Here is a 24842-nt window from a genome sequence, read left to right as displayed (position 1 = left end):
CTTGTAATGCAAGGTGTTCTCTCAGAACCTGGAAAGGCTGACTGAGGACACAGGCTGACCCCAGCCTCTTTTCCCCTCACCAAACACTCTTCAGGAAACACACAGCTGTACCTCAAGGTTTGAGAAGGTCTACTTCCTATCATTCTTGACTGCAGCTATTACATATAATACTAAATGTGTAATGTTATAAGTTTAGAACTCTAGTATAATGAAAAAACCATGTGGGGATATTTTAAATTATTACTTTATATATTTTGCATTGTCATGATGTAAAAATATTTCAATCCAGTTCAAACTCTGCTCTGACATACAGTGTAGGAACTACATAGAGTAGACTTTTCAGGTTGTATTTTTTGTCACTTCTAATATAGGAAAAGCACTGCAAATGCATGTGACCGTCTCTTGATTTTTTCATTGTTTTCTACATTAAGCTAGCAGTTGTATCTACTGAAATTCTCAATCTTTATTTTACGTTGTTTATCCAAGGTCTGCGAGCATCCTAGAAACTGGGGGAGAGGAATTCTGTTTACATGAATTTACAGCAGTAATTTGCAACACTGACTTTGATTCACTTTGCTATATTTCTATATCTGTGCTCTGTTAAGTGGTGGAGAGAAGTATTTTTCTTTTCTATATTTTTTCACTACTTTCTTGATTGATATTTTTTTGAGCTTTGAAACCAAAGTTACTTTTTGGATTGAAGTGCCTTTGCAGGTCATATAAGTGCATTATTGATTTGCTTTTTAAAAAAATTAATAAGTTTGTGGTAGACTTTTCTATTTCTGTCTATTGTGTCCCAGGACTCAGAGAAGCAGTGTGTCTTTGGGGTGCATGTAATAAGGAGGGGATTTAATAAAAGCAGAGTCTGTTTGTACAAGCACATACCAGTGGGAAAGGTGGTACTTTGCAGGGCACGAGGGCTGATCAACGAAGAAATGAAATTGGGCTGGGAGAAGACAATGTGTGGGGTTTCTCCCACTTCATATGGACTAAAGTTTCAGAGGACACACAGCTACCCAAAGATAAACAAAAATATGAGGGGATTTTCAAAAATACCAATAAAATGCATCTCTTCTTTTGACAAAAATAACAATACCTCATCAGCCATGTGGTATTGATTATCCTGGGATCAATGCCCAGATTCTGACTAAGCCTTGTTGGTTTCCCATCCTTTAATGTTATCCAGAAATACCTGAACACATGCAGAATATTAAGTCATGTTTATTAGATCATCTTTCAGTTCTGACATTTGGCTAGCTGTATTAATCACATCTAGCAGAGGGTGCAGTTCTGTCAGAAGGTTCTTTCCTCATCTGCCCCTAGCTCACCCACTACATCACATTTCCACAGAATAGGTGGAACACAAATAAAAACTGTGATTTTCACATAAGAAAGTGCTGGATTTGCTTGCTGTTTATTAAGCATTAAAGGAGTGCATGGAAATGAAAATATGTGAGTTTTTCTTTCACAGGTAGCCTTGAGCATCCTTTGGCATGAAAGACTCCTTTTCAGAAGTCAAATTTAAATTTCCTTTAAAAAAAGAGAGGGAGAAAACTTCATTGCATGCAGGCTGCAACTTACTCACCACCCCTCTCTTTGGGCGTTCAGGACGTATCAGATGGGAGTCACTATGCCTGCACAAAAATGTGAATAGTGTAAACAATATTCCTACATTAATGATGGTTGTGGACTGAGATTTTGATCTAGATTCTTTCCAAATTGTGGCATTTTATATGAAATTTGTAACTTCCCACCTGTTTACAGACAAATGAAAAGCTGTGCAGTTTCTTCTTTTTTTTTCCTGTTTGTGGCACAAGAGTGAATCTAGGCTGCAATACTCACTACGTGCTTTCTGAGGGAAGCAAGTTGCCTAAGGATAAGTCTTGAGAAACAGTCCTTAATAGGAGAAATTGAGAAAGATACATGCTCATTTCATTGTTTTATTCATATGGTTACCCTTCTGAATTTGTATCTCACTGTGGGCTGGATTTTACAGGCTTCTTAGATACATGGAAATGTACCTAGAAATGTGCCTGTCTCCCACTGTGAAATTAAATTCATAAGGAAAGAATGTGAAAATCAGTCTTACTTTCCCATTTTTTTCAGCTACCTTTTTGTCATATTTGACTTGAAATCTGAACATTCTTTTTTTCTGTTTTTCTTCCTACAAGAATCATTATATGAAAAAAGAGGTTATGTCAGTAAATTATCAGTAATTTCTGAGAATAAGTGGGGTTTTGACTGGAAGAAAAGCATGTTGGATTCTCTTCGGTCTTGCTTAGAAACAAGAAAATTGCCAGCTGGAAGTTATTCTTGCTGGAGAAGGTCACATAGACTATGCCTTTCATGTCCAGGAAATCTCAATGCTTTAGCTTCAGTGAGCTATGCTCTGGCTCTTTCAATACTTCTCCCTTTTGCTGTTCCATGTATCTGTGTGTTACCAATAAATACAGAAATGAGCACTGTTCAATGTGGTCCACATTGACTACCTTGAGGAAGAAACAGCCACAACCAACCAATACCTCTTTTTAGCAGCTGCTTGCTTTTCTTCCAGCATGGCAAGACATAGTCTCTGGAACTTCAGTGTCAGTCAGGATGCCACTAGGGTCTGCATAAAGCTTTGATTGTCATTGTCTGCAAGATGTGGCTGTGACCTGGGAAGGCTTCCTCCTGCAGCACACGAACACTTGTTCTCCAGCCTCCTGCCTGACTCTTGTAAACTCCTGTCTGACCTGTCTGTCATTTTACACCCAGCTCTAGGTCATCTAGATCTTACCTGGCTACCTTGTATGGAAATTACCCTGATGAATTACACTGATGAAACTCCTGACTGGTCAGAAAAAAAATCATCTCGCTTGATGATGGGGCAGATCTAGTGCAGCAAATTATTGTAAGAGCTGCTGAAAAGAACAAATTTAGGTCAAGTATACTATCTAAATTTTGCACTATCTCACTGATAAAGAAGTAGAGAGCTATGCAGTGTTCTTAAGATTTACTTCAAAAGAGTTCTAAATGCAAGCTCATGATAGACTTCTGGAAATCATATAGATACCCATTCAGCTCTTAAAACTCCCAAGAACTGTATATTCTTTGCAGAAGTAGTCTCAACCACTGGTTATATCCCAATATTAAATACGTTCCTAGGCATGTCTGGTCTTCTTTCTGTATCTCTCATCATCTTGTGTTCAGGGCAGAGCCAGTTATTTATTAACCAGTCTTTGTTTTGCTCTAAGCCTTCTGAGAAACTGGAACAGTAAAAAAAATTTACCACTTCTTCACAAATCAAGTTATTGGCAATATTGACAGTATGCCCTCAATGAGAGGTGTATTTGTGCTGAGAAGAAGTTTATATAATGCTCCCAAGTTATAAATTAAATCTCTTCTGGCAAGTGATTTTCCCAATTCTGCCCTAATTTTTGTAGAGGGTCTGCCATCTGATGTCCCACTGCTGCTACACGTTGCAGGTTAAGTTCAAGATTATTCCACACACAGTTCCTTGTTTGCCTTTGTAGAAACAGCATGTTCATGAAAAGTTTCTCTGCAGTCAAATCCTTCACTTCAGGAAGAGAAACCTTTAATAAATGTAGTGAAATATTTTGAGCCATAATACTTGGAGGGAATAACCATTAGAAAACACAAACGCATGCCAAAAAATACCTGAAATACTGCAAAAAGTATGTTAATCATATTTGCTCCAAGCCCAGTGGCCACAGTTCTCATGTCTATTCTCTCTGGAGCCTGGGTGAGCATGATTGTAATCCAGTCTAATCTCTATCATTGTCTCTGGGTAATAGAGTAAAACCCCTGTCCTGGGTACCTGCATAGCTGTAGCCATCCAGCTGAGTTTACTGTCTAAAAGACTAAACCCAAACCTGCACTGAAACCCTCTTAGAGAGATAGTGGAGGTCTGCGAGGGATGAAGCCAGGCATGCAAGACCTGCATGTGTGCGGGTTGCTGAGCCCACAAAGCCTTTGTTGCTCAAACTACATTGCATAATAAAGTTATAGTTACAGCAGAGTATACATACAGCCTTCCTTTATTGATTCCTAGAGAAAATAATTTGCAATTTAAAATATAGTTTAGCTATCTAGTGTTCTGATTATAGATAAGGTAGCATTTAATGAATAAAGTTTCAGAATAGAAGGGAGAGCCTTTACCAGCATTGCTTCTTGGGTGCATTCAAGGCGCATTTGTCTTCCTTAGGAGTGCAAAGGGGATTCCCCAGTTCTGGTACCTTGTTCCCACTGTAGCTCAGAGCAAACTGGAAATTATCTTAAATTACTCAAGTTTATATCCTCCTGCTCTCAAACCCCCAGTGGAGTTCATTGATCAAAGCTGTAGTTGCCTGGTTTATGTGTGCGAATCTTATTTTGACGCCCAGAATCAGTGGCTGAGGGTTCACAAGTCCACAAATCCACAAGCCTCTATACAATTCTGAACAGAGGTTTTGTTCTTTCCAAACTCTGGAACTTACATTCTGGTACTCAATTCATGTTTCTGAGAGTACCACATCATTTCAGAGGCAGAGATAGAGGAGTTTATTGAATTATTTTTCCTTGATACATATTTCTCATGGTGGGTTTATATTATGTTATTCTAAGGGAAGATTATATTCTCAACAGGGTTTATGTTTATAAATATGAAGCTTGTTCAATTTAATTCAATCTATGCTACTAATAGAAGAGACTTTCTAACATTTATTTTTATTGTATCAGCAGAGGAAGAAGTGAAGCAGAAAGAAACCCCTTTCTTAAAAATGAACCTTTCTTTGGGCATTTTTTGTTCTGCTTGTTTCTGCAAAAGCAGCATGACATTTCCTGTGTAATTGTCACAATTTTATTACTCTCCAAATAATTCTTTGCAATATAGTTTGCGTATGTATTGTCCAAATAGCTTCAAAATGTCTTTAGTGGTTGTTTTATATTCATAGTTACATGAAATAGAACGTTAAAAGCAGGGGAGATTTTTGGAATTGTGTTAACTAAATCTATGATTTTGTTCCCGTAAAGTTTCAGACCCAGAGCTTACGTCTCTCAGACCTGCACAGAAAGTCTCAGTTATGGAGAGGGATAGTTAGTGTTACCTTAATAGAAGGTCGTGAACTTAAGGCGATGGATGCAAATGGGCTCAGCGATCCTTATGTGAAGTTTCGTTTGGGGCATCAGAAGTACAAGAGCAAGGTAATTTTAGATGCAACCAAATTTTTTTTTAAATGCTTTGTTCCTGTTTGGTGTTCTTATCTTGTATGACTTTCAATGGTGATGAAAATTTATTGTAATAATTACCTGTCAGAGCTCCTGGAGCTTTGTTTAAATGTTTCTTTTTGTTTCTTTATAAACAAAAATAGTACTAGATGGGAAAATATGTTGCTCTGAAAAATGTGGGTTTGCAGGGGGACACACCTAATGTTCCATACAGGAGCTGTGTTGGCTTTTACTTACTGTTAGGGGTTATTCGTGGCCGGGAGGAGATGCAGAGTGATTCTGATTAGGTCTGCCTGGCTTGATGCTGGGTGCCTCGTGGACCCTTGGCATTGTCTTATCATGAAACCATGTCATGTTCATAAGCTCACTTTCCTGTTCATGTCGTTAACAACAAGTTTCATTAAAGGTATCTTCATGTATGAGTTTCACCGATAGAGAGGAGATAACTAGTATGAAGACTTTGTTGCTACTTTTTTTCTCTTGGTCCCTGCCATTTTGAAAATTGCTGTTTTCAGGGGAGATGCTGGGACTGTCAATGATGCACATAACCTTCCTCTCTTCATGGCCATGACAGTCACTGTGGTTTTCATAGCCAGATGAAGACTAAATTCAGGAAGAGGGCAGGAACATTTTCTTGTCATATTTGTAGACCTCTGAGCCTGCATTAGGGCCTCTATATCTGAAATTAGAAGAAATAAAACGTCATGCTTTTGTGAATTACATATTTTTGTAATCCTTTCTAAATTTTCTTTTTTTTCAAGCCGGTAGAACTGGTGGTTGTAAGGAGTAGTGTTTGCTAAATAGGGAAGATATTAGGAGTATTCTATTCTCATTTAGGACAGTGAATACTGCTTTTGCATTAGAGTAGAAAATTTGGAAATTTGGAGTGAAATTATTAAGAAAGCTGCTTTCATCAGAATTTCAAAGGAAAGGAAGCAAAATACAGTTTTGGAAGTGAACTATTTTATTCCATAGAGAGTAAGCCATACTAAGCCATTTACATGTTTCTCGCAATATTATTGCAGCTGGGAAAAAAGGACATGATACAATTGTTTGTTTAAGTACTTACAGTCACCATCTGTCATTGCAGGTGCTTTCTTTAACTTTGGGCTTAGAAACATAACTTTATAGCTAACTGTCACTTCACAGAGAACATAATTTTTCTACAGAGAAATGGCTCCATTCCCAGGACAAATTCTTTGTTCAGGAGGCTTTTGAAGGTGACAAGTTGCAGGATTTTGGAGGTTGCTGCTACATCAGAGAGGCATGAGAGAACTGGCTAGTAGTCTTTCCTAATTACCATTTTTTTAATTCTCACTGCTTGAGATATTGATATTGCAGACAGAAAAAGCTTCTTGAACAGACTTTAATGATCGAAATTACAATTTAAGAAAATGTATGCCTATGCAATGTAATGCAACTTTCTTTTTATTCTCCTTTTAGATTGTTCCAAAAACTTTGAATCCTCAGTGGAGGGAGCAGTTTGACTTTCATCTCTATGAAGAACGAGGTGGAATTATTGATATTACCGTGTGGGACAAAGATGTTGGCAAAAAGGATGATTTCATTGGCAGGTTTGTGCAGTTTTAGCCTTCTTGGTCCACAGGGAGGAGAGAAGTCCATGAGAGAGGATGATTAAAATGAGCTTTGCCATTGAAGCGGTTTCTTATGACCATTTGTTTTGGGGTTTTTTTTTGTTTTGGTTTGGTTTGGGTTTTTGTGTGTGTGTGTGTGTGTGTGTTTTGTTTTTTGGGTTTTTTTGGTTTTTTGTTTGTTTGTTTTTTAAGTTCAGGGAGTATTTTCTGCAATGTTCCAGTAAAATTTGCTGCATTTCTGTAATTCTTTACATTGATGATGTAATATAATTTTTATTGACCAGTAGGTGGCAGCTTTTACCAATTGATAGACTGAGGTTTTCAAATATAAAAGTCCCTTGTTTAGGGCAATTACCAAGGTGCAGGGGGTTCCATATAGCAAAATCCAGCTTGGAGGAGAAATAACTCTTGGCTTGATGCATAAGACCAAATTTATGTACCAATCTTTTTGGTAAATCAAAATAGAGTTGAAGGACTACACACATATTTTGAGACAGAATCATTCACCTAATTCATACTCAGGAAAAGTGAATCTGTCTGGGAGTTCAAGAAATAGCTTATATTTGTATGGCTATGCTCCATTTTACCGAATAGGAGGTGGCATTAACTGTTAGCTAATAGAGCAAAAAATGTCTTGTACTTATAGCTACTACAAATTAGTTGTTGTTTGGAAAGCAAACAGATATTTGTTTACTTCATATTTTCCTTGATATCCTTGCAGTCATAATAATAGTATTAATAATTAATAATTATTAATCCTATATATTTTGATTGTTTTTATTGGAGGTGCCTTCACTATCACTTTCACATATTACGGTATGATGACTATCAATATTTTTCTGCAGTAATGTACTAATTTAGTCCTATGTCAACATGTTATATACCTTGGGAAATTAGTCCAGTTTTCTTTTCCATTCTAACCTTCTTAGGAAAATCTGGTGAGATAGAAAGTTTTCATGAATGATTTTTCAGATCATCGTCATCCAAGCAGCACTTGCTGAAATCGTGCTGCTCTTGATTTTTTTGACCCTTCTGTCAGTGTACATATAATCCCTCTTCAGTTTGTCCTTGGAGACACTCTCTCATTTCACCTTCTGTTGGTACCGTATCTCTGCTAATGTAACCTGCAAAAAAATTCTTCTCCAAGGAGATTTCCATGAAAAACTGTCATTTGTCAAGCTCAATCTGAATATGAAAATAGGTCTTAATATTCCCCCTCCCTGATATTCTTTTCCAGTCACTCCAGATAAAAATCACCAACACCTGACAGCTCCACTTAATGCTGACCTCTCTTCCCCAGTTTCTCCTTTCAAGGCTGTCCCTAAAAGCTGGAAATATTTTGGTGCACACACTACAGACTTGCTCTATGCATGTGTTATGGTAAGTGTGTATTAGTTTTTAAAAGCCCAACTGAGTCGTGCTCCATTACTAAGGCTCTATGGCTTTCAAGATACACATAATAAGTTGAATATCTTGATTCAGGTTCCAGAAGAAGTGATAATGAGGCTGTGGGAGGGAAACAAAAGACTTCCTGGTAGCATTCTACTGTTGCTCAAGAATGAAGGGTAATCCATTTCATCTTGCTGAGATCTTCCTGCTTGCTTGAATAATGTGCAAGCAGCAGCTGTAATGTTATATAAGAATATTTATATTAAATACAAATGAAACAACTGTTTCTTGAAGATGTCCTGCCTGGACAAAATATGCCTAGGGAGAAGCACGCTAGATTGAAGAACTGACCAAACTGAGAAAAGGTTTCCCAGGTGGAAGGTAGAAGGGAAAAATTCCAGGATCTTCCTGGAAAATAGCACAGAAAACCTGTGGTTTTTCTGCTCTAAGCTCCGTTACTTGCAAATTCTATTCAGAACCAGAATGCTGTAAACTCTCCCAGAATGATACCATGTCTCAACTGCACTTTCGTGAAATAGAAGTGGGAAATCAAGAACATAGGCTTCTTTGTCCCTTGTATATTATTGTCCTTGTTAGGCTGGAGCACAGTAAGGGCAGGTGAAAGCTGGGAATGTGACATAGTAGCAATGGTGCAAGGAGTTGAGCTTGCAATCCATTTCTGAGGGCAGAAAAACACAGGAAAGATGTCCAAGAAGGTTAAGGATATGGAAGTGAGGTTCTGGTTTTTGGGTGGTGAAGTTGGAAGTGGAAGGGATGGCTGGTAAGATCTGCCTGTGAGAGGGAGGAAGGTGGTAAAAGGGTGAGTGACAGCATGATATCTAGTTCAGAAAAGTGGAGGGAGACGTCTGTCACAGAAGTAGCATGCAACTCTGTCTTCATCTTCACATCCAGGCATGTTGAGTATGGCAGTGTCTGAAATGAAATGATGACTGGTTGATTTCCAATCTTACCTTGGAGCATTTTGTTTATAAAATACATTTGAATTTCAATTGTGTGCATTCTTCATGAGAGTTTAAAGGTTGTAGCACCTTGTGAACCTCCATCTCAGAATATTCTACATATGTCCTTACAATCTTATATCCTCTATATCCTTAGAACCAATTCAGTGTTTATTCCAGTATTTCAAAAGCCTGGGAAAAGACCTCATACAAGAGCTTTGACGAAAGAGTATTTCCAATCATGTGCTGATTCATATGAGAAAACACTATACTTGACTAGAGCTGAGCTGCGTTTTATAGGAGATTAATTCTTCCATCCTTCTGAATACAGCTTTTTAAAAAACAATCAACATTCCAGGACCAAAAAATGAAGTCTAGAAGTTCTTTTTGTGGAAGGCACTAGGTGCTAAAGCCACATGGGCTGCCTTCTTGCATTTAAAGAAATGTATAGACTTGCATAAGTGGCATTAGTTATTGCTACATCTGATAAGTAGAAATATGTATGTGTGTATATTTTCAGTGAATATATTTAATATTCACATTTTTTCTATGAGCAAATAATTTATGTACTGTGTTGAGTCAATATGGTCCTGTGATTAAAAATGTACTGCAGTAAGTGTATGTAGGTAATACTAAAATCAAAATGAAGATGATTTAATCATCGTGTAATAATTTAGCTTTCTTATAATTTATATTTTTGAAGGCAATTCTGACTGTCACCTTTACGATTATCAGTTAATAAATCCTCATGACTGTTACACCTTTATGCATAGCACTAATCTGAGCAAATGGGCTGCTGACAAGTGCAATAAATTGCCAAGAATGAGTGCTGTCAGAGAACAAGTTGTTTCTGTGAACATAGAGAATAAGTAAATCCCATGTCATGCAATTTTATTCAGCTGAAGTTATTTGCAATCCAGTGCAGTAGGATTTATACCATGATTAATTGTTGTGAAAAATGCACATTTATCTTTAAAATGACATTGAAATTGCTCCTATTTTGTGCCAGGAAATTACTGCTGACTTCATCTATATCTATTTTCATAAGTATTTATAGATGCTATTGTCTTTTTTCCCATTTGATGCAAATTAAGAAAAAAGACCTTGTATGTAGCGAATTCATTAAGGCTGTGTATTAATTTTATCTACTGGAAAGTGGCATTTCCCATAATCTCACTAAATATTGATGCAGATATTCAGATTAATTTTGTGAGCATCCATACAATGGATGTTATGAAATACAAAAGTTAAAATACTGAAAATTATTTATTTAAGCTTATAACATTTAATCTGCTATCCCTTGTCTGTTTACTTTTTTTTTTTGTGGTAATGCAACCAAAGAGTGGTTTTCAGGTGTACATAAATACAAATGATGCGCAACTATGATTCTCTGATTAGTCTGAAAGCACAGGAATATGCTATTGAATTTCTAAATTAAAGTGAGATTTTATTTCAAAAATACAAAATTATAAATTATTTACGGTTTGGGGTTTTTTCTCCCCTCACTGATGTTTTTGTAATTTTGCTATGGGGGACTGAGTATTATCATAGAGAACTGAATTGTATATGAGTACTCCAACATGCATCTAATGCTAGGTGAAGAACGCTAAATATACTGCTGTAAGTGTTTCTTCCCAAATCTTTTTATAGAGGTGTTGTGGAAGCTGTGATTTATATTGAAATATTGGCAATTTTCTGTTGCCTGTGAAGAAGGTTTTGAATAGTATTTGTGAAATCCATGTTAATGTCAAAGTTGAAAAATCTTGAAGTTTTCTCAATTTTGCAAAACTCTGTAAACAATATGGCTTCCTCTGGAAATAGAAATAGTACTTTGTTATGCTGGTCTTTCAAAAATTATTTTTGCATTGCAGTTTGAAAATTTATTTATGTGGAACTTTGGAAAGATGTATTATAGTAAAAATGTAAACATAATGGTCAATATGCTGTTGTAACTTTGACTTGAACTGTGTGCATATGTGTGCCACAGCAATTCTGTGCAAACACCAAAGAGCACACAACCAGCAGTCTGATCTGTCTGTGTGTATAATTATTTTTGATTATACATGATGACTAAAGTTAAATTAATTGCAGATGCATTTCTTGATGTGAAATTAAGATTATGTCTGAAGCATTAAAATAAAAAAATGCTACTGCCAGGTCTGCCTTTGAAAAATCCTGTGATGTGCTGAGCCATCTCCATTTCTCATTGTTGTCAAAAGGAGACAGATGTAATACCGAGTCTCAAAATTTGGCTTTTAGGTATTCCATACCTTATTTATTCCCATCTGAGCACATCTTCACTCTACCAATGCAGAGTTAGTAGAGTTCTTTCTGCTCTGCTAGAAAGCCAAAAGAGTTTCAGTTTTTGCTCACAAGTCTTCAGTAACTTTCTCTTACCATACACTTTATTATTTACAGCTCTTACCGACAGTTGTTATTGTCATGTTCTGACACAAAATTGATAGCATTCTCCAACGTCTGCTGAGATACAGAATGCTGCATGCAATCTGGGCTGTTTATTAATCCTTCTTCTGACCCTATGTTTTCTCACATATGGAAGTCTACTTCCTGCAGAGTGGCAAAATAAGAGGAAGGGAGAAGGAAATATGGAATGGCCAGTTTAGACATGAGGAGCATGACAGTGTGTAGAAAATGGTGAAGAGTGCAAATAGGGTTTTGTGACAATATATGAAAGGCACAGATTTGAGCTGTGTGAAAGCTCTTGCAAAAATTCTTGGACCAACTAGTGAGGAGAGAACTATATAGGGAGACATAATGTTTATCAAAGCAATAGACTGATTTAGCAGATGAAAGTGTTAATTTTGCTGCAGAGAAATTGCACCAGTAACAGAACTAACAGTCAGTAGTATGTGGTTGCGCCATGGGGACAATCTAGGAAATATCACATCAGAAACCAATAGTAAGTAGTTTCTGCCTGTGCAAAATCAAAAGTAAATCTGTAATTTTATAGTGAAGAACTATGCTCCGGAAAAAGTTAATCTGTCATTTCAAAATGCATCAGCAGGTTATTGTAGCATGGACTGTATTTCTTTTAGCAAGCAGTAAACAGTAATTCTGTATTCAGGCATTGCTTGGTGACTGGTAAAATTAGTATTTCATAGAGCTGTCATATTTCTGTTACCATGACTGACTTACCCCAAACTGCAGGACTCTTTCCTGCCTGCCGTGTGTTGTTACATGGCAAGTGACAGCACTGTTTTCAGGTCCTGCTGAGGTCTCCTCTCCCAGGTGCCCAGGGATCCTCTCCAGCTTCCCCAGCTGAGCACCACTCTTGTCCTTAGTCAGTGTCCTACTTAGCTGAGATACTGTCTCCTACCCCTTTGGGAGATTCCCTGATTTTCAATCTAACACCTTTATCAACCACTTTCTACAAGCATCCTGTGGAGTCCATAATTTAATTTATTTCTCATTATCTTTACAGTTAAAAATGTCACGCTCCAGTTCTTCTAAGAAATTCACATTACTGCAGTCAACACTCAGTGTTTCTGAGATGTGTCATTTTCTGCTAGTGCTTTGCAAAATTTTCCCTCTCCTTTTGTTTCTTGGTTTTACTGGAACATTTTAATCGGCTCATAAAGGGTATGGAGTCTAACAAATTGTAGCAGTTCATGCCTTGCTGCTTCTGATGTGTGTCCAGCCCAGTTCTAATTGTGGAATCACACAGTTTCCTCTCCTTGGCATCCTTTGGAGCAGCATAGACCTGGATCACAGTGGAGTTAAAAATCTGTGTTCCTGAACAAGTCATGATGGTAATTAAGTTGCCTGGTTTGTAGCCAAGTGGTGCTTTTCTGTCCCTATCACTTAGGATTTTGCCAGTTCCTCTTTTATGCTTTATTTTGTCATGTGAGAAAATGATTCCACTATCTGCTGTCTCTCACTTGCCTGGCCACCTGGCTTTTAAGAGGCCTTCTATGTCATGTCGCTACCTTTGTAATTCATTCATTAGCAAGAATATTTCACCAGGGTGCCAACACAGTCTTACATTCCAGGTTCTGTTAGAACTAAAGAGGGGAGGTGATTTTTACCTGTTAGACATGCTGATAATAAAATACTACATATAGTTCTGCCTTCCACACTTTAAAAAGGATGCAGGAGAATTTCACTGGATCAGAAAAGTTACAAAAAGTCATTTGAGGGCTGTAGGAGATATGTTCCTAGGAAATGTATAGGGAGCTGAAGGTGTTTAGCATATCAAAAGGAAGATCAAGAAGAGATATGATTATAGTGTATGAGTTCCTTCGCTAGAAGAAAATATGAAACACTAAAGGGTTTTTCAACCTGTAAGGAAAGGCATAAAAAGAACCAAAGGCCAGATATATTCAAATTAAAAATAAATCTGAAATATATTTCTAAAATTTTGTGTGATTAACACATTAAACACAGTTTCAGACAAGTGGTAGATTCCCCTTGAACCTTCAAATCTTCCTCCATGAGAGCTGTACCCTGTTTTTGAGCAATTCATCTGTGATAACTTTGGCACATGAGCTTGTTGCACTTTGTGGTTTTTCTCCCTTCTGATCTCTCAAGTCCTGAAAATCCAGCTACACATGGTGTCTGGTAGTGTTCACATGCAGAACGGATAGGTGGGATACGTGCCCCTATGTCTCTTTCCGAAAGGCCAGCCAGCCAGGGAAATTGTTCCAGTGCTCCTGCTCACCACTTGAAGTGCTGAAACCCGTGTGCACTGAAGGAGCCATACAGCATGGAAGATACAAAAAACTCAAACTGCACTAAAAACTACAGATACCTGCAATGTGATTTATAGTCATGCTTGGAAGTCTGTCTGTGGAGTTAATGTAAATTTAACATTTTTTTCAATAATTCTTAAGGCTGATCTCATTACAGGTGGAAAAAGTCTTTGCCCTTACCAGCACCATGTAAATTCCTTAAGAAACAGGATTGTACAAAGTTACTATTTTCTCATGTTTCCAGTGTGACAGCTGCTGGTCATATGCAGCTTTTGGCCTTCTCAAAATGGGTGCAATTTTTCATGGTCCTCAATTTGAGAATATGGGGAAAAAAATTCTTATTTGTTCTGCACCACTTTCTGGTAACGTACAAGTTCACCTTCATTCTCAAAGTATCTTTGTTCCCCATGGAGACACAGTTGTAGGAAACAAATGTCTTTTTAGAGAACATCTTAACTGATACAAAAGTCAGCATTGCTAAAGCTTTAAAGTTTGGAATACTTGAATATAATTTCAGTAAAATATAAAGGGACATTCTCAGCTTGAGCTTTCCAAAGATATTTACATTTGGAAAACAGGTATTTTCCAAACAGATGCATATTTTTGGAAATGTGTTGTTAGCTTCAGTCCTTCTAAAAAACTGTAGTACAAAAAGGAGTTTGGAGTCTGTCAAGATTATTCTAGGATAAGTTTAGTGTTTAGGTAATACCTTAATAAAACCAGCCTTCCTTCACTTTTTTTGTTCCTGCACAAAGATCTGATGAGGACAGAGGAGAATGAACAAAAATTATTATTTTTTCATTTTTATGATAATTTGGCATGAGACTAAATGAAGTTGATTTTTTATCATAAAAAACTTAAGTACTAATTGGAAAAAATTGTAATTTTTCTTACAGTGTCTGTAGGTTGGAAAGTCTTACCACTTTACTGAAGTGCATGTGTTGTAAATAGGCTCCCCTTGTGCTGGGTGCTCCTTGAGCCTCAGCAGTTTCAATTCAGCCACATGTAAGCTGCATCTCTTTCAAGGCCAGGGCAGAGCACCTGGCAGGGGGTGAGAAATCTGCTTTCACCTGACCATGTGTGCATAAAAGTGCTCTTAACCTGGACTTCTGTAAAGTGCAAAGATGACAGTCCTTAATGGAATAACCCTATATTTTTATCAAATTTTGTGAGGGTACTTGAGTGAATAATTTGCCTTTAAAATGTTTAAAGCTTTTTACTGGAAAATTTTTTCCAGATCTCTTCCTGCCTTTGTATGATTTTAGGAAATAACAAGCTAGTAATGGCCTGTTTATGAAGATTTATCAAGCAGATGATAGATATATATTTTTCAGGTAATCGATTCTAGATGTGATGCTATTAGAAATATTTCATTTCTTTAGGAAAGGTGCACAGGTAAAAACATATTTCCGGTTTCTTCTTTCAGCCTAAATAAAAAAACTGGACTACTCATATTGTTAAAGGGTTGTAGCTTAAAGAATTTAAGAAATTAGATCTAGTAGCCCTGATGCAGACCTTGTAATTTTACACTCATTGTTTTTTTCTGATGGGTATGTATGGGGTAGCTTTTGTTGCCTGTTTTAGCTTTTGTTGCCTATTTTTGCGTGAGGGGTAGATTATTTCTCCATTATTATCATAATGACTTTCTGAGCCTTTTACTGAATTTAAGGGAGTTTAGGCTGGTTCTTTAAATGTTTATTTGTTGAAGACTCAATATTGTTGCTGAGTTCTGTTTTTGAGGGGTATCTGTTTTGAAATAAATTATTGAAGAGTATTGAATACTGGGGGTCTTTTAACCTGCTACAACTTTGAATGTTTAATCACAATATTTGTTGTCTTAAGGAGGGTTTTAAATTCCTCACTGCATCCTAAATAAGAATTTGACTGTTTATGTACATGTATGGAGCTTATATTGAGTATCAGCCTGCGCTGTTAGCAACAGCATTATTTTTCCTTACTATTGCTAATTTAATTTCTCACTCCCTATTATCCAAAGAGTTCAGAATAGAAGAAAAGCATTAAGCTCTAAATGCTACATGAGTTAGAATTTTTTTTTTATTGTAAGATAATTGAACCTTGTTACTGTATGAGCTTTGCACTAGTTAAGTGAACTGCACAACGGGCAATAAATGTCTCTGAAAAAACAAAAGTAAATCTGGTCTGCCTGTGATAGCACAATGCTCATTTTATGAGGCTGCATTTATTCTCATAATTGGCTATTTCCTATCCCTAAATGGCCATATTTTCATGTCAGCCACCTTTTTTCTTTATTTTATTGCCCCTGTAATGACCACATTGTCTTTGTCTTCAAAATCAATTGACATTTTATGAAAAGAGTTTGCTTGATGCTTAGTTTAGTGAATTAGTGGCATGTAGTACATATGCTTGTCACATTAAATAATCACTGTTGAAAGTAGAGTGTAGAGTTGCTAACCTACACATAAAATATATACATTTATTTTATTTCAGTATTATTGGTGTTTTCATTTAGAGCAAAAAGTTGGCAAAACTCAGCTTGGGATACTATAAGTATTCTGAATAGTGCTTTTTCACAGAAATTCCTGTCCAATGCAAACTGGCATTACATTTGATACAGACATTGAATTTCAATACATGTTCAAAGTTGCAATCTAGGAAAGTTGAAACTTGTGCACTGTACAAATTAAAGTATTAAAACATTTAAGCTGTGCACAGACTAATTGACACTAAGATATTATTGTTTTATTTAAAAGGTTTTAGTCAGCTCTTGGGTAGCAGAGATACTTTTTTTCCTTCCTTTAACTTACATTCCTAAAGCTGTTGCAAAGCTGTTTCTGCTGTCTGGCATGTATGGAATCATTCTTCATTAGTTCAGTGTATGGTACAGCCAGTGTTACTCAGAAGCAGATCAAGCAGGGCAGATTTGCTTCAGCACTCTGCACACACTCTGCACAGTTATATGTAGTTCCTGCTCATTACAGCCTAAGACATTTTATTATATAGGGGTTTGTGGCATCAGATTTTACCCTGGGTGCCAGCATGAGGATTTGACCCACACACAGCTTACTGCATGAGAGCTGAGCCTTTCAGGGGATGCATAAGTTGAGTTTTTTCTATGCTCAGTAATCTTTATGCCATCACAATTAAATCCATGTAGAATGATATTTTTTAAGAAAGGGGTTTTTACTGTTGTTAGGTGAAAACTGTTCCTGTGATAACTTACATTTTGCATGTATACAAGATGTGTAATTAAAAATAACATTTGCATCTGAGCTGGATTTTTTTAAATTTTCTTTGACTGCATTTGAGTAAGAAATATTAGCTAAACTTGTCTCTAGTGTCTTTACATTCTTATTAATATTGATTTTTCATTTCAAAACTGTTTGTGTAGCTCTAAAAAAAAGAAATAAGGGCATGGGTTAAAGCTGAAGAGAAATTAAGATCTTTTTCAAAAGCTGGGCAGGAGTTTCTGCTTACTTGGATTTTTTGTCCGTTTGAATGCAAGTGAGCCAATGTGCTCAATGTGCACTTTTTTGGTGTGAGAAAAACCACATGCTGATGGAGAACGTATGTTTCTAGGTGCCAGATTGACCTGTCGACTCTGAGTAAAGAACAAACCCACAAGTTGGAGATGCCGCTAGAGGAGGGAGAGGGATACCTGGTGTTGCTGGTCACTCTCACAGCATCAGCTGCAGTCACTATCTCTGACCTCTCCATCAACTCCCTGGAGGACCAGAAGGAGCGAGAGGAGATTCTGAAGAGATATGTATGAAGTTCTCTTTCATCCTTTGTCAGCAAAATGTTGGCCTGTATAAAAAATAACTAGTGAGGGGAAAATCTAAATATACCTCTTCTATTCTAATCACACCTAGTCAATGACAATCACTTAAAACTAGCTACTAATGTACAAATAGTTACAGCCAGAACAGGTAACATCAAGAAGGCTGCAATTGCTCTTCATACAATAACATTATTTTTTACATGGTAATTGAACTGCTTGATAAGGTGTCACATAATGAAGGTAATTTTACAGCCTTGCAGATGATTTTGACGGAACACAACGTGGCTAAAGGATCATTCAGCAACTCAACAGTTTCTAGTGATTGTTTATGCCAAATAATTTGAGGTACTAATGGTTTTCAGCTTTTTTTGGGATCATCTGTTAAAGGGCAAGAAAACTTGTTTTTTGTCTTAAAATATTAAGAGGCTGGAGCACATAAAAATGATTGTTTCAAACAATGTTTCCATTTAAAAATATTCTGAAATAGATTATTTTAATTTCCTAGTGTCCTTACATTACACAGTCTTTGTAATTTTATCAAAGCAACAGAGAGGGGAGCTCTTACTCCAGCATTTGCTAGTACCTAAATCACCAAAAGTAACTGTCTCACTACACATGAAAAAAGAAAGAAAAAATGCTATTTCCACTTGCAGTTACAAAGCTTTTATTCTACAATGCTGCCAGGTGTTTAGTACGGCTTCTCTAGACACTCAGCCATTAAACCAACCTCTGACTATCAAAGAGGCTGCTTAATTTATTTTTGAGATTTTAAAATATTCCTATTCCATAACGGACATCCTTTCAATAACTGAATTTAATAAAGATGTACCTTATCAGGCTGTGCAGATAACATGAAGTCCTAGCACTAATGCTGTACAATATTCTTCAAACAGATTAGCAGGATGTGTGCTTCAGCAAATTTATTCTGTCTATCTCCACTGAATCAGCTGTCTGCTAATGCTTGTACAACTCATACACCAATAGTGTTATTATCATAAATACAGTTTAATAGAGGTGACTTAGTGAGGCTTGTATAATATTCCAAAATGAATTGAAGGCTATGGTATTGTCCACCACCTCTGAAAAATAATTACAATTAAGGGAATTACTGTGCATTTTGGAATCCACCAAGACAGTCTGTGGTTGTCAAAATAGATGTCCATAAGTAGAATAATTTTTTGATGGATATGTTTTTGAGGTGCCATAGTTCCTGCTACCAACAGCAACAATAACATATTTCTGTGGCTTATTCAGTGTGATGATATGGCAGACAAGTGATACTGATGGTTTTGATTGTTTTAGTAGCCGTATAGAAACATGTTGTGACTGTACTGTTAATAGTTTTTCCTAAATCCTCAATTTTTTGTAAAGCATAATTATGTGGCATAAGATTGATCTGGTTTATTCTTGTTTCCTGTAAATACAAGGATATTTGTCTGTTCATATATTTGCATTGGTGTATGCATTTGAAAACATTTAAATTTTAGAAAGATGTTCATATTGCAGAGGTATGAGTTTCTCATTATGTGTTTCTGAAAATTGTTGCATTTGCCTGCTTTTTTGATAAATTCTACTGGTTTTATTAAAATTACCAGCAAAAGAAAGAAATTAACAGGATTAACTTAATTCAAGTAGTTTATTTTTACTGATGTTAAATTTGACTTTGATATTCATACCTGCACTTCAGAACCAATACAAAGACAGCATGTGTCATTAGCAAGATGTAGAGTTCCCTGTTGAGTGGCTGGTTTTTTGGATTTATTTCCTCTTAAAAAAATCTAGCTTCCATTTGAGAAATGTGTTTTGCACCCTTTCTACGGCCAAAAACAGTTAATGAGCTGACCTAGCCATCAGATCAAATAGCCTTAGAAAATGACTCTATTACTGTCACTTAACCGTTTGTAGCTGAACATCAGAGCCTTACAAATTAAATAGGCATTACTGTTTGAACTATTATTTTACCACGATTGTCTGAAAAGATTAATTCCTTTTGGGGTGAGGAGGGGGGCACATTAATGGGTACAGACCAAGAGAGATTGTATGACCTTTTCAGAACTGGTGTGCTGAACTCATGGTCCCCCTTGTCACAGTTTAAAAAGCAGAGGAGCTAGTTTAGAGAAGTTGTTAGCATTCCATTTTTATTATGACATTTCACAGTCATCCGATTTAATGTCCCTTGACCAGATTGTCCACTGTGAGACGATGGGCTTGAAATGTTATTTAGAGAATTGATAAAAGGTGAGCAGTTCTAAGATGACAGCGAGTCATGAGGCTGGTGGTGTGACATTAATTTTCTCCATAACAGAGATGGAATAAGACGTCATGGTGACAAGCTGTCAATCAGTACTAGCCCCTCAGTGTATCTCAATGCCATGGGATGGGGTATTGCTTCTCCCATAATAGAGCTGAACTGAGATGCTCTTCCTGACAGCTGCTGCAGCCATACAGAAAATATATTATACAGTCTTTCATTAAAAAAATAAAGAGTCATCTCCAGAGCATTTCAATCTTTTCCCATCTATTGAGGGCTGAAAAGATTCCCAGCAAATTGCAGATTCTTCTGCTATGGAAATTCTAGGCTTCAGAAACTATGCGGATTTTTGATACCTTCAACAATAATCATAAAAAAGAAGGCAGAATATCATCTGATAAATCATTGCTTAGAGTTATGTATTTAAAGTAATGTGTTAAAGTAATTTACTTCTCCAAGAGCCTCTGTTGTGGCATTGTATTCATTTTCATCACTCTACCCAGTCAGTATGTGCAGCAAATGAATCTAAGCCAGCTACTTTCTGGAAATAAAGGTTAAAAAATTCTGTGGGATTCTAACAAAGGTGGCAAAGCGAAATACAGCACTGGCATCCTTTTGAAGAGTGAGCTAACCAGGATGAAATTTGGAAAAAGGGGACTGTATAGCATCATAAGAAGTGGCTGCCATTGCTTGTCTTGCTTTGTATTCCGTTTTTGCTTTGTTTTATTTCTACAACTTGATGTTTGTTTTGGTTGTTGGGAAATTTGGGTAGACTGTGGAAACATTTTTGTAAGTCCTGTGACTTTCGTCATGTGTATTACAGCAGAATAATCTCTGTTCTGGTACTAGTTCTGGTAAGAAGCTTCCAAACCCTGATCATCATTGTAATACATGAGGGGTGCAAAGATGCTTTTAAATTACACCAGGGCTGTCTGTAATACCATCTCTGCTGCCCTCAGCTTGTAAGCACATAAGCAAGAGGTTGAGTGTGTGCTTATTAAAGTTGACCACAAGTGTATTTTGAAGTCATATTTATGATGACTTATTAAAATTGGTAAAAAATTATTCACTGTTATCCCATTATAACACAATGCATGTATGTAACTATACTGAATTGGATTTTTAAGTTCAGTGTAGCAAGGTCAAATTTTCGCTGTAAACAGTAAATGGTCAGCTAGGGTTTGTGAAATTAGTATCAGTGTGATTTAACTGTTAGAGTTGTCTTATTAATTAGAAAGACAGGAATACATATTGTATGTCTAACCTCCTAATGGGTAGATTTTCTGTGCAAAAGCATACTGATTTTGCAAGCTGACATTTAAAATTTCATTTAAGCAGCATCTGTGGTTTTTAGATTCAGTGATGAAATTTATTCTCATTTCCCATAATGTAAATTTTGCTTTTGTAATAAATTAAGGAATTGTTGATTTGATGTTTTCCCCAATGCTTGCTTTTTGTGGAAATCTGGACATTATCATAGGCAGTAGAAAAAGTTTCGCCACATAAAAATTTTAGATAGGATCGTTGGCATTAAATAGATTAGTCCAGATTTTAAAATATTTAAAACTACAGGTATGAGCTAGTATTTATGAATGAAATTTGCATTCAATGTTTTATAATTTATAACTGCAAATTTTAAATAATACTAAAAGCTAGAGTTTGAGAATTATAACATGTCACACATAATTAGTGCAATACTCCCAGTTTGTTAGTTTTAGTTACTTGAAAAAAGAGCAGCAGTGGAACATAGTTTTTAATAAGCTTTCTAAAACTGTGTTGGATGAATAAATGCAAGTGTTAGTGTAGTGAACTCTTTTTCTTCCTCTTCTTAATACATGTGGATATTGAAGAAATTTGTGCTAAAAATATAATTATTTATGTTAAGAGCTTTCTGCCATGGAATTGAAACTTATTTTAATTATTTTTTTTTATCCTTTCTGCATGTGATTATTATTACAGTTATTAAGTAGTTGTTATTCTCTTTTGATTGCTTTTGCTGATGTTATTCACAAGTTTATTACAGTTGTATATGGTATATGCAAGTTTGCATGCAATAGTCAACTACAGAAATCTATATTTTCCCTAGGTCACTGCTCAAGATAATATTTGAGCCATCGGAGGGCAAATGTGAACATAGTTCTTGCAAAATAATTCAGGGAAAGGAGTTGTTTAATTTTTTGTGTTAATTTCTTTATATACTGCTATAATTTCAAATTTTGAAGAACAGTTATTCCCATAGTATTAGGGGATTAATTCACTAGAATTTGTCTTAATCAGTCATATTCTAACTCTTCCTTTATAATTTTCATTGATAAGTTAAAGTTGCAAAATACAGGAAGAAATGCAAAAACTGCACATTCTTCAGCAAATAATATTTAAAAGTCTGAGTATTGAGGCAGAATTACAGTAACTTACATCTGGGCGAGGGAGGAGAGTATTAACATTGCTTTTGGTTTGTCTCTTTTGCAATCCAGATTTATTTTTCTTTTTATTATTTTTTAGAGTCCAATGATGATGTTTCATAACATCAGCGATGTGGGATTTCTGCAGGTGAAGGTCATCAGGGCAGAAGCATTGATGGCAGCTGATGTCACAGGCAAGCATTCATTTAGTTTCTGTGACACTGAATACCGTAGTAATATTTGGTGGTTTTAGAACTGTGAAAAAAAATGCTAAAAAAAAATTTAATCTACAGGTTATGTTCTGTTTGTGCACTTCCTCCTCCTGCTCATTAATGAAAAAATGTAAACACAAATGAAAGTTTTGTGAGTAAGGCAGCAAGTTATTCTTATGCTAGCAGAGCCCTAAGTAGATTGTTTCTGATAAAGATGAAATATACATTTTTGTCCATCAGACAGCCTATAAAAATTACATAGAAGAAACTTGTTTTATTTTAGTAGATGAAACCATACAAAATTATCAACATTAAATTCCAAAGTACAAGGCAAATAAAAGGTTCCTGACTTAGATGTTCCAGACTTAAAATTGTTGTGAAAAGAACCACTTGATATCTGTCTGATATTTAGCAAGGCTGTTGCTGGTTTCAGACATTTCAACTGGATGCAATTTGCTGTAGCTACTGCTTATCTTTACAAGATAAGGGAAATAAGATTTTTTTAAAATTTTCTATTTTATGTTAAAAGTTGAATGGTTAATTTGACACACTGCCTTGCAAAATAAAGAAAAAGTATTTCAGTCATACTGACCATATTTCTCCAGCAATGTCCAAGTTATCTCCTGTAGGCACAATCACCTTCCTACTGCGTAAGTTGAATGGAACAAAATGAGCGGCATCTGAGTCAGAAAATAGCCATCTCTGATTTAAAATAATAATGACAATTTTAAAAAATGGGAAGAAAGTAAAAGAAAACTAGAATAAATGTTCTGTTAAAGGAGCAGCTATAGAGCAACTTACACAATTTTTAGTAGTTTTGTGATAATTAACATGACTACCAGTATTTCAGACAAGGTAATAGTGCAAACATTTTATCAGTGCAAACATTTGATCATCCAGCTTGTGGCACACAAAATAACAGATTCTATTTTTGGTGAGGTTGTAGAAATGCTTCTAAAGTCTGGTTTGACCTTATAATCCAATGTTTTCTGAACACAGAGAGAGAGATTAAGTTACCTGGGGGCAAATGGGATAATTTAGTCCCTGACCTCGTTCAGTCTTTAGCTTTTCCAAATCAACATGTTATTTGTGCTGGTTGAACAATATTTTTGGAAATATATTTGATTCAATTAAAGATGTATAGAGCTACCAAAAATTTTCAGATATTGTATTTAGGATGACAGACAGGATGATGGGAAGAATACTCACTATCTTCCCTTGTTAGTAAGAAAAAGGGTTGATACAGCAGATGTATTTTGTAAGATGGCTGCACATTCCAGATGTGACAGAAATCTTGTATATTCTGGACAGAAATAACTCGGAATTTTGAAAAGAGGATGAAGTGTTTTTTATTATCTGCTGTTGTAATTTATAACTATTTTTAGTAACTTGTAGTTATGTACAGGTCATTCATTTAAAATTAAACTTCGAATAGTAATAGTGAGAAGTAAAGTAGGTGTTTGGTGCTTGTCAATAAATCATGTTTGCAAAAACTGTGTAAAAACTTGACCCACATTTGTTCAACTAAGTAATTAGTGTGGAAAGTGCTGTCATCAGTGGTGTTACTTGCACTACTTGCACTACTAAGGATTGCTCCTATGAGTAAAAGCCAAGGACTAGTTTGCTTATCTTACTGTAGTGTGTTTTCAGAGTTAATCTTTTGCCCCTGAGTCTGAAAAGCAGCTGGAACAACTATATTGTGTCTGTGTGTTTTGCTCTGTTTCCTGTCTGCTAAACATATCTCATTTCATTTCCAGGAATCTTTTCATGTGAAGTAAAAAAATGAAAATTTATTAATTTGAGCTGAGTAGATTTTTAAAATCCTTAATATTCCATTCTTAAGTGTAAGCACGGAGGGAAAAAGATTTCTGTAATCTTTTAAGTAGCCATCAATCCTGCTACAATTGCAAAGATCTTTTTTTCCCTTTCAAAACGTGAAATTTTTTCTTTGTCCCATGCACTGAACAGCATTGTAATACTGTACTAACTCTGTGTGAATAAAAAGCAGGTGAGACTCCTGTTGAATGAATGAGTAAAAAGCACAAATTACTTTTTAATGAAACCCTCAATTCTACTCCTTTCCTCAGAAAGCTCATAGCCTCCCTCAGTGGAATGCTAGTAGGTCACTTTAGTTAAGCCCTTAATAAACTGTTGATAGCCAAGGGCAGTTTTTTTTCTCCACTTGCAATAGCCTAATGTTGCACAGTGCACTTCAAATGCACTGTTTTTTAAAAAAGAGAGTGTTTAAGGGTGGTGGTTCAGGTGTCAGCTTACAATCCTCGTACATGTACATGCAATGAATAATGTGCCAGGATAAGCTGAAATTCAGTTAAGTTGTAGGCAGGGGAGCAAGTAGACAT

General features: G+C 36.0%; 1 protein-coding gene across 9 annotated transcripts in view; it reads left to right on the top strand.

The window, feature by feature from the left end:
* The window catches only part of MCTP1 (multiple C2 and transmembrane domain containing 1), a 214198-nt gene that overhangs the window by 78691 nt on the left and 110665 nt on the right, over positions 1-24842 (top strand). For all 9 annotated transcript variants that reach the window (XR_010354192.1, XR_010354193.1, XM_064405543.1 and 6 more), the window contains 4 exons: positions 5011-5181; positions 6649-6779; positions 17416-17602; positions 22371-22464. Coding sequence is in view for 7 of the 9 variants with exons in the window: in XM_064405543.1 (XP_064261613.1) it covers positions 5011-5181; positions 6649-6779; positions 17416-17602; positions 22371-22464 (583 nt within the window). In the remaining 2 variants the exon portion in view is untranslated. The remainder of the gene's footprint in view (positions 1-5010; positions 5182-6648; positions 6780-17415; positions 17603-22370; positions 22465-24842) is intronic.

Source organism: Passer domesticus, chromosome Z, assembly GCF_036417665.1.
Source record: "Passer domesticus isolate bPasDom1 chromosome Z, bPasDom1.hap1, whole genome shotgun sequence".
Classification (NCBI taxonomy): Eukaryota; Metazoa; Chordata; class Aves; order Passeriformes; family Passeridae; genus Passer; species Passer domesticus.
The sequence above is the reverse complement of the archived record's forward strand: the minus strand, read 5'-3'. Positions and strand labels throughout refer to the sequence as shown.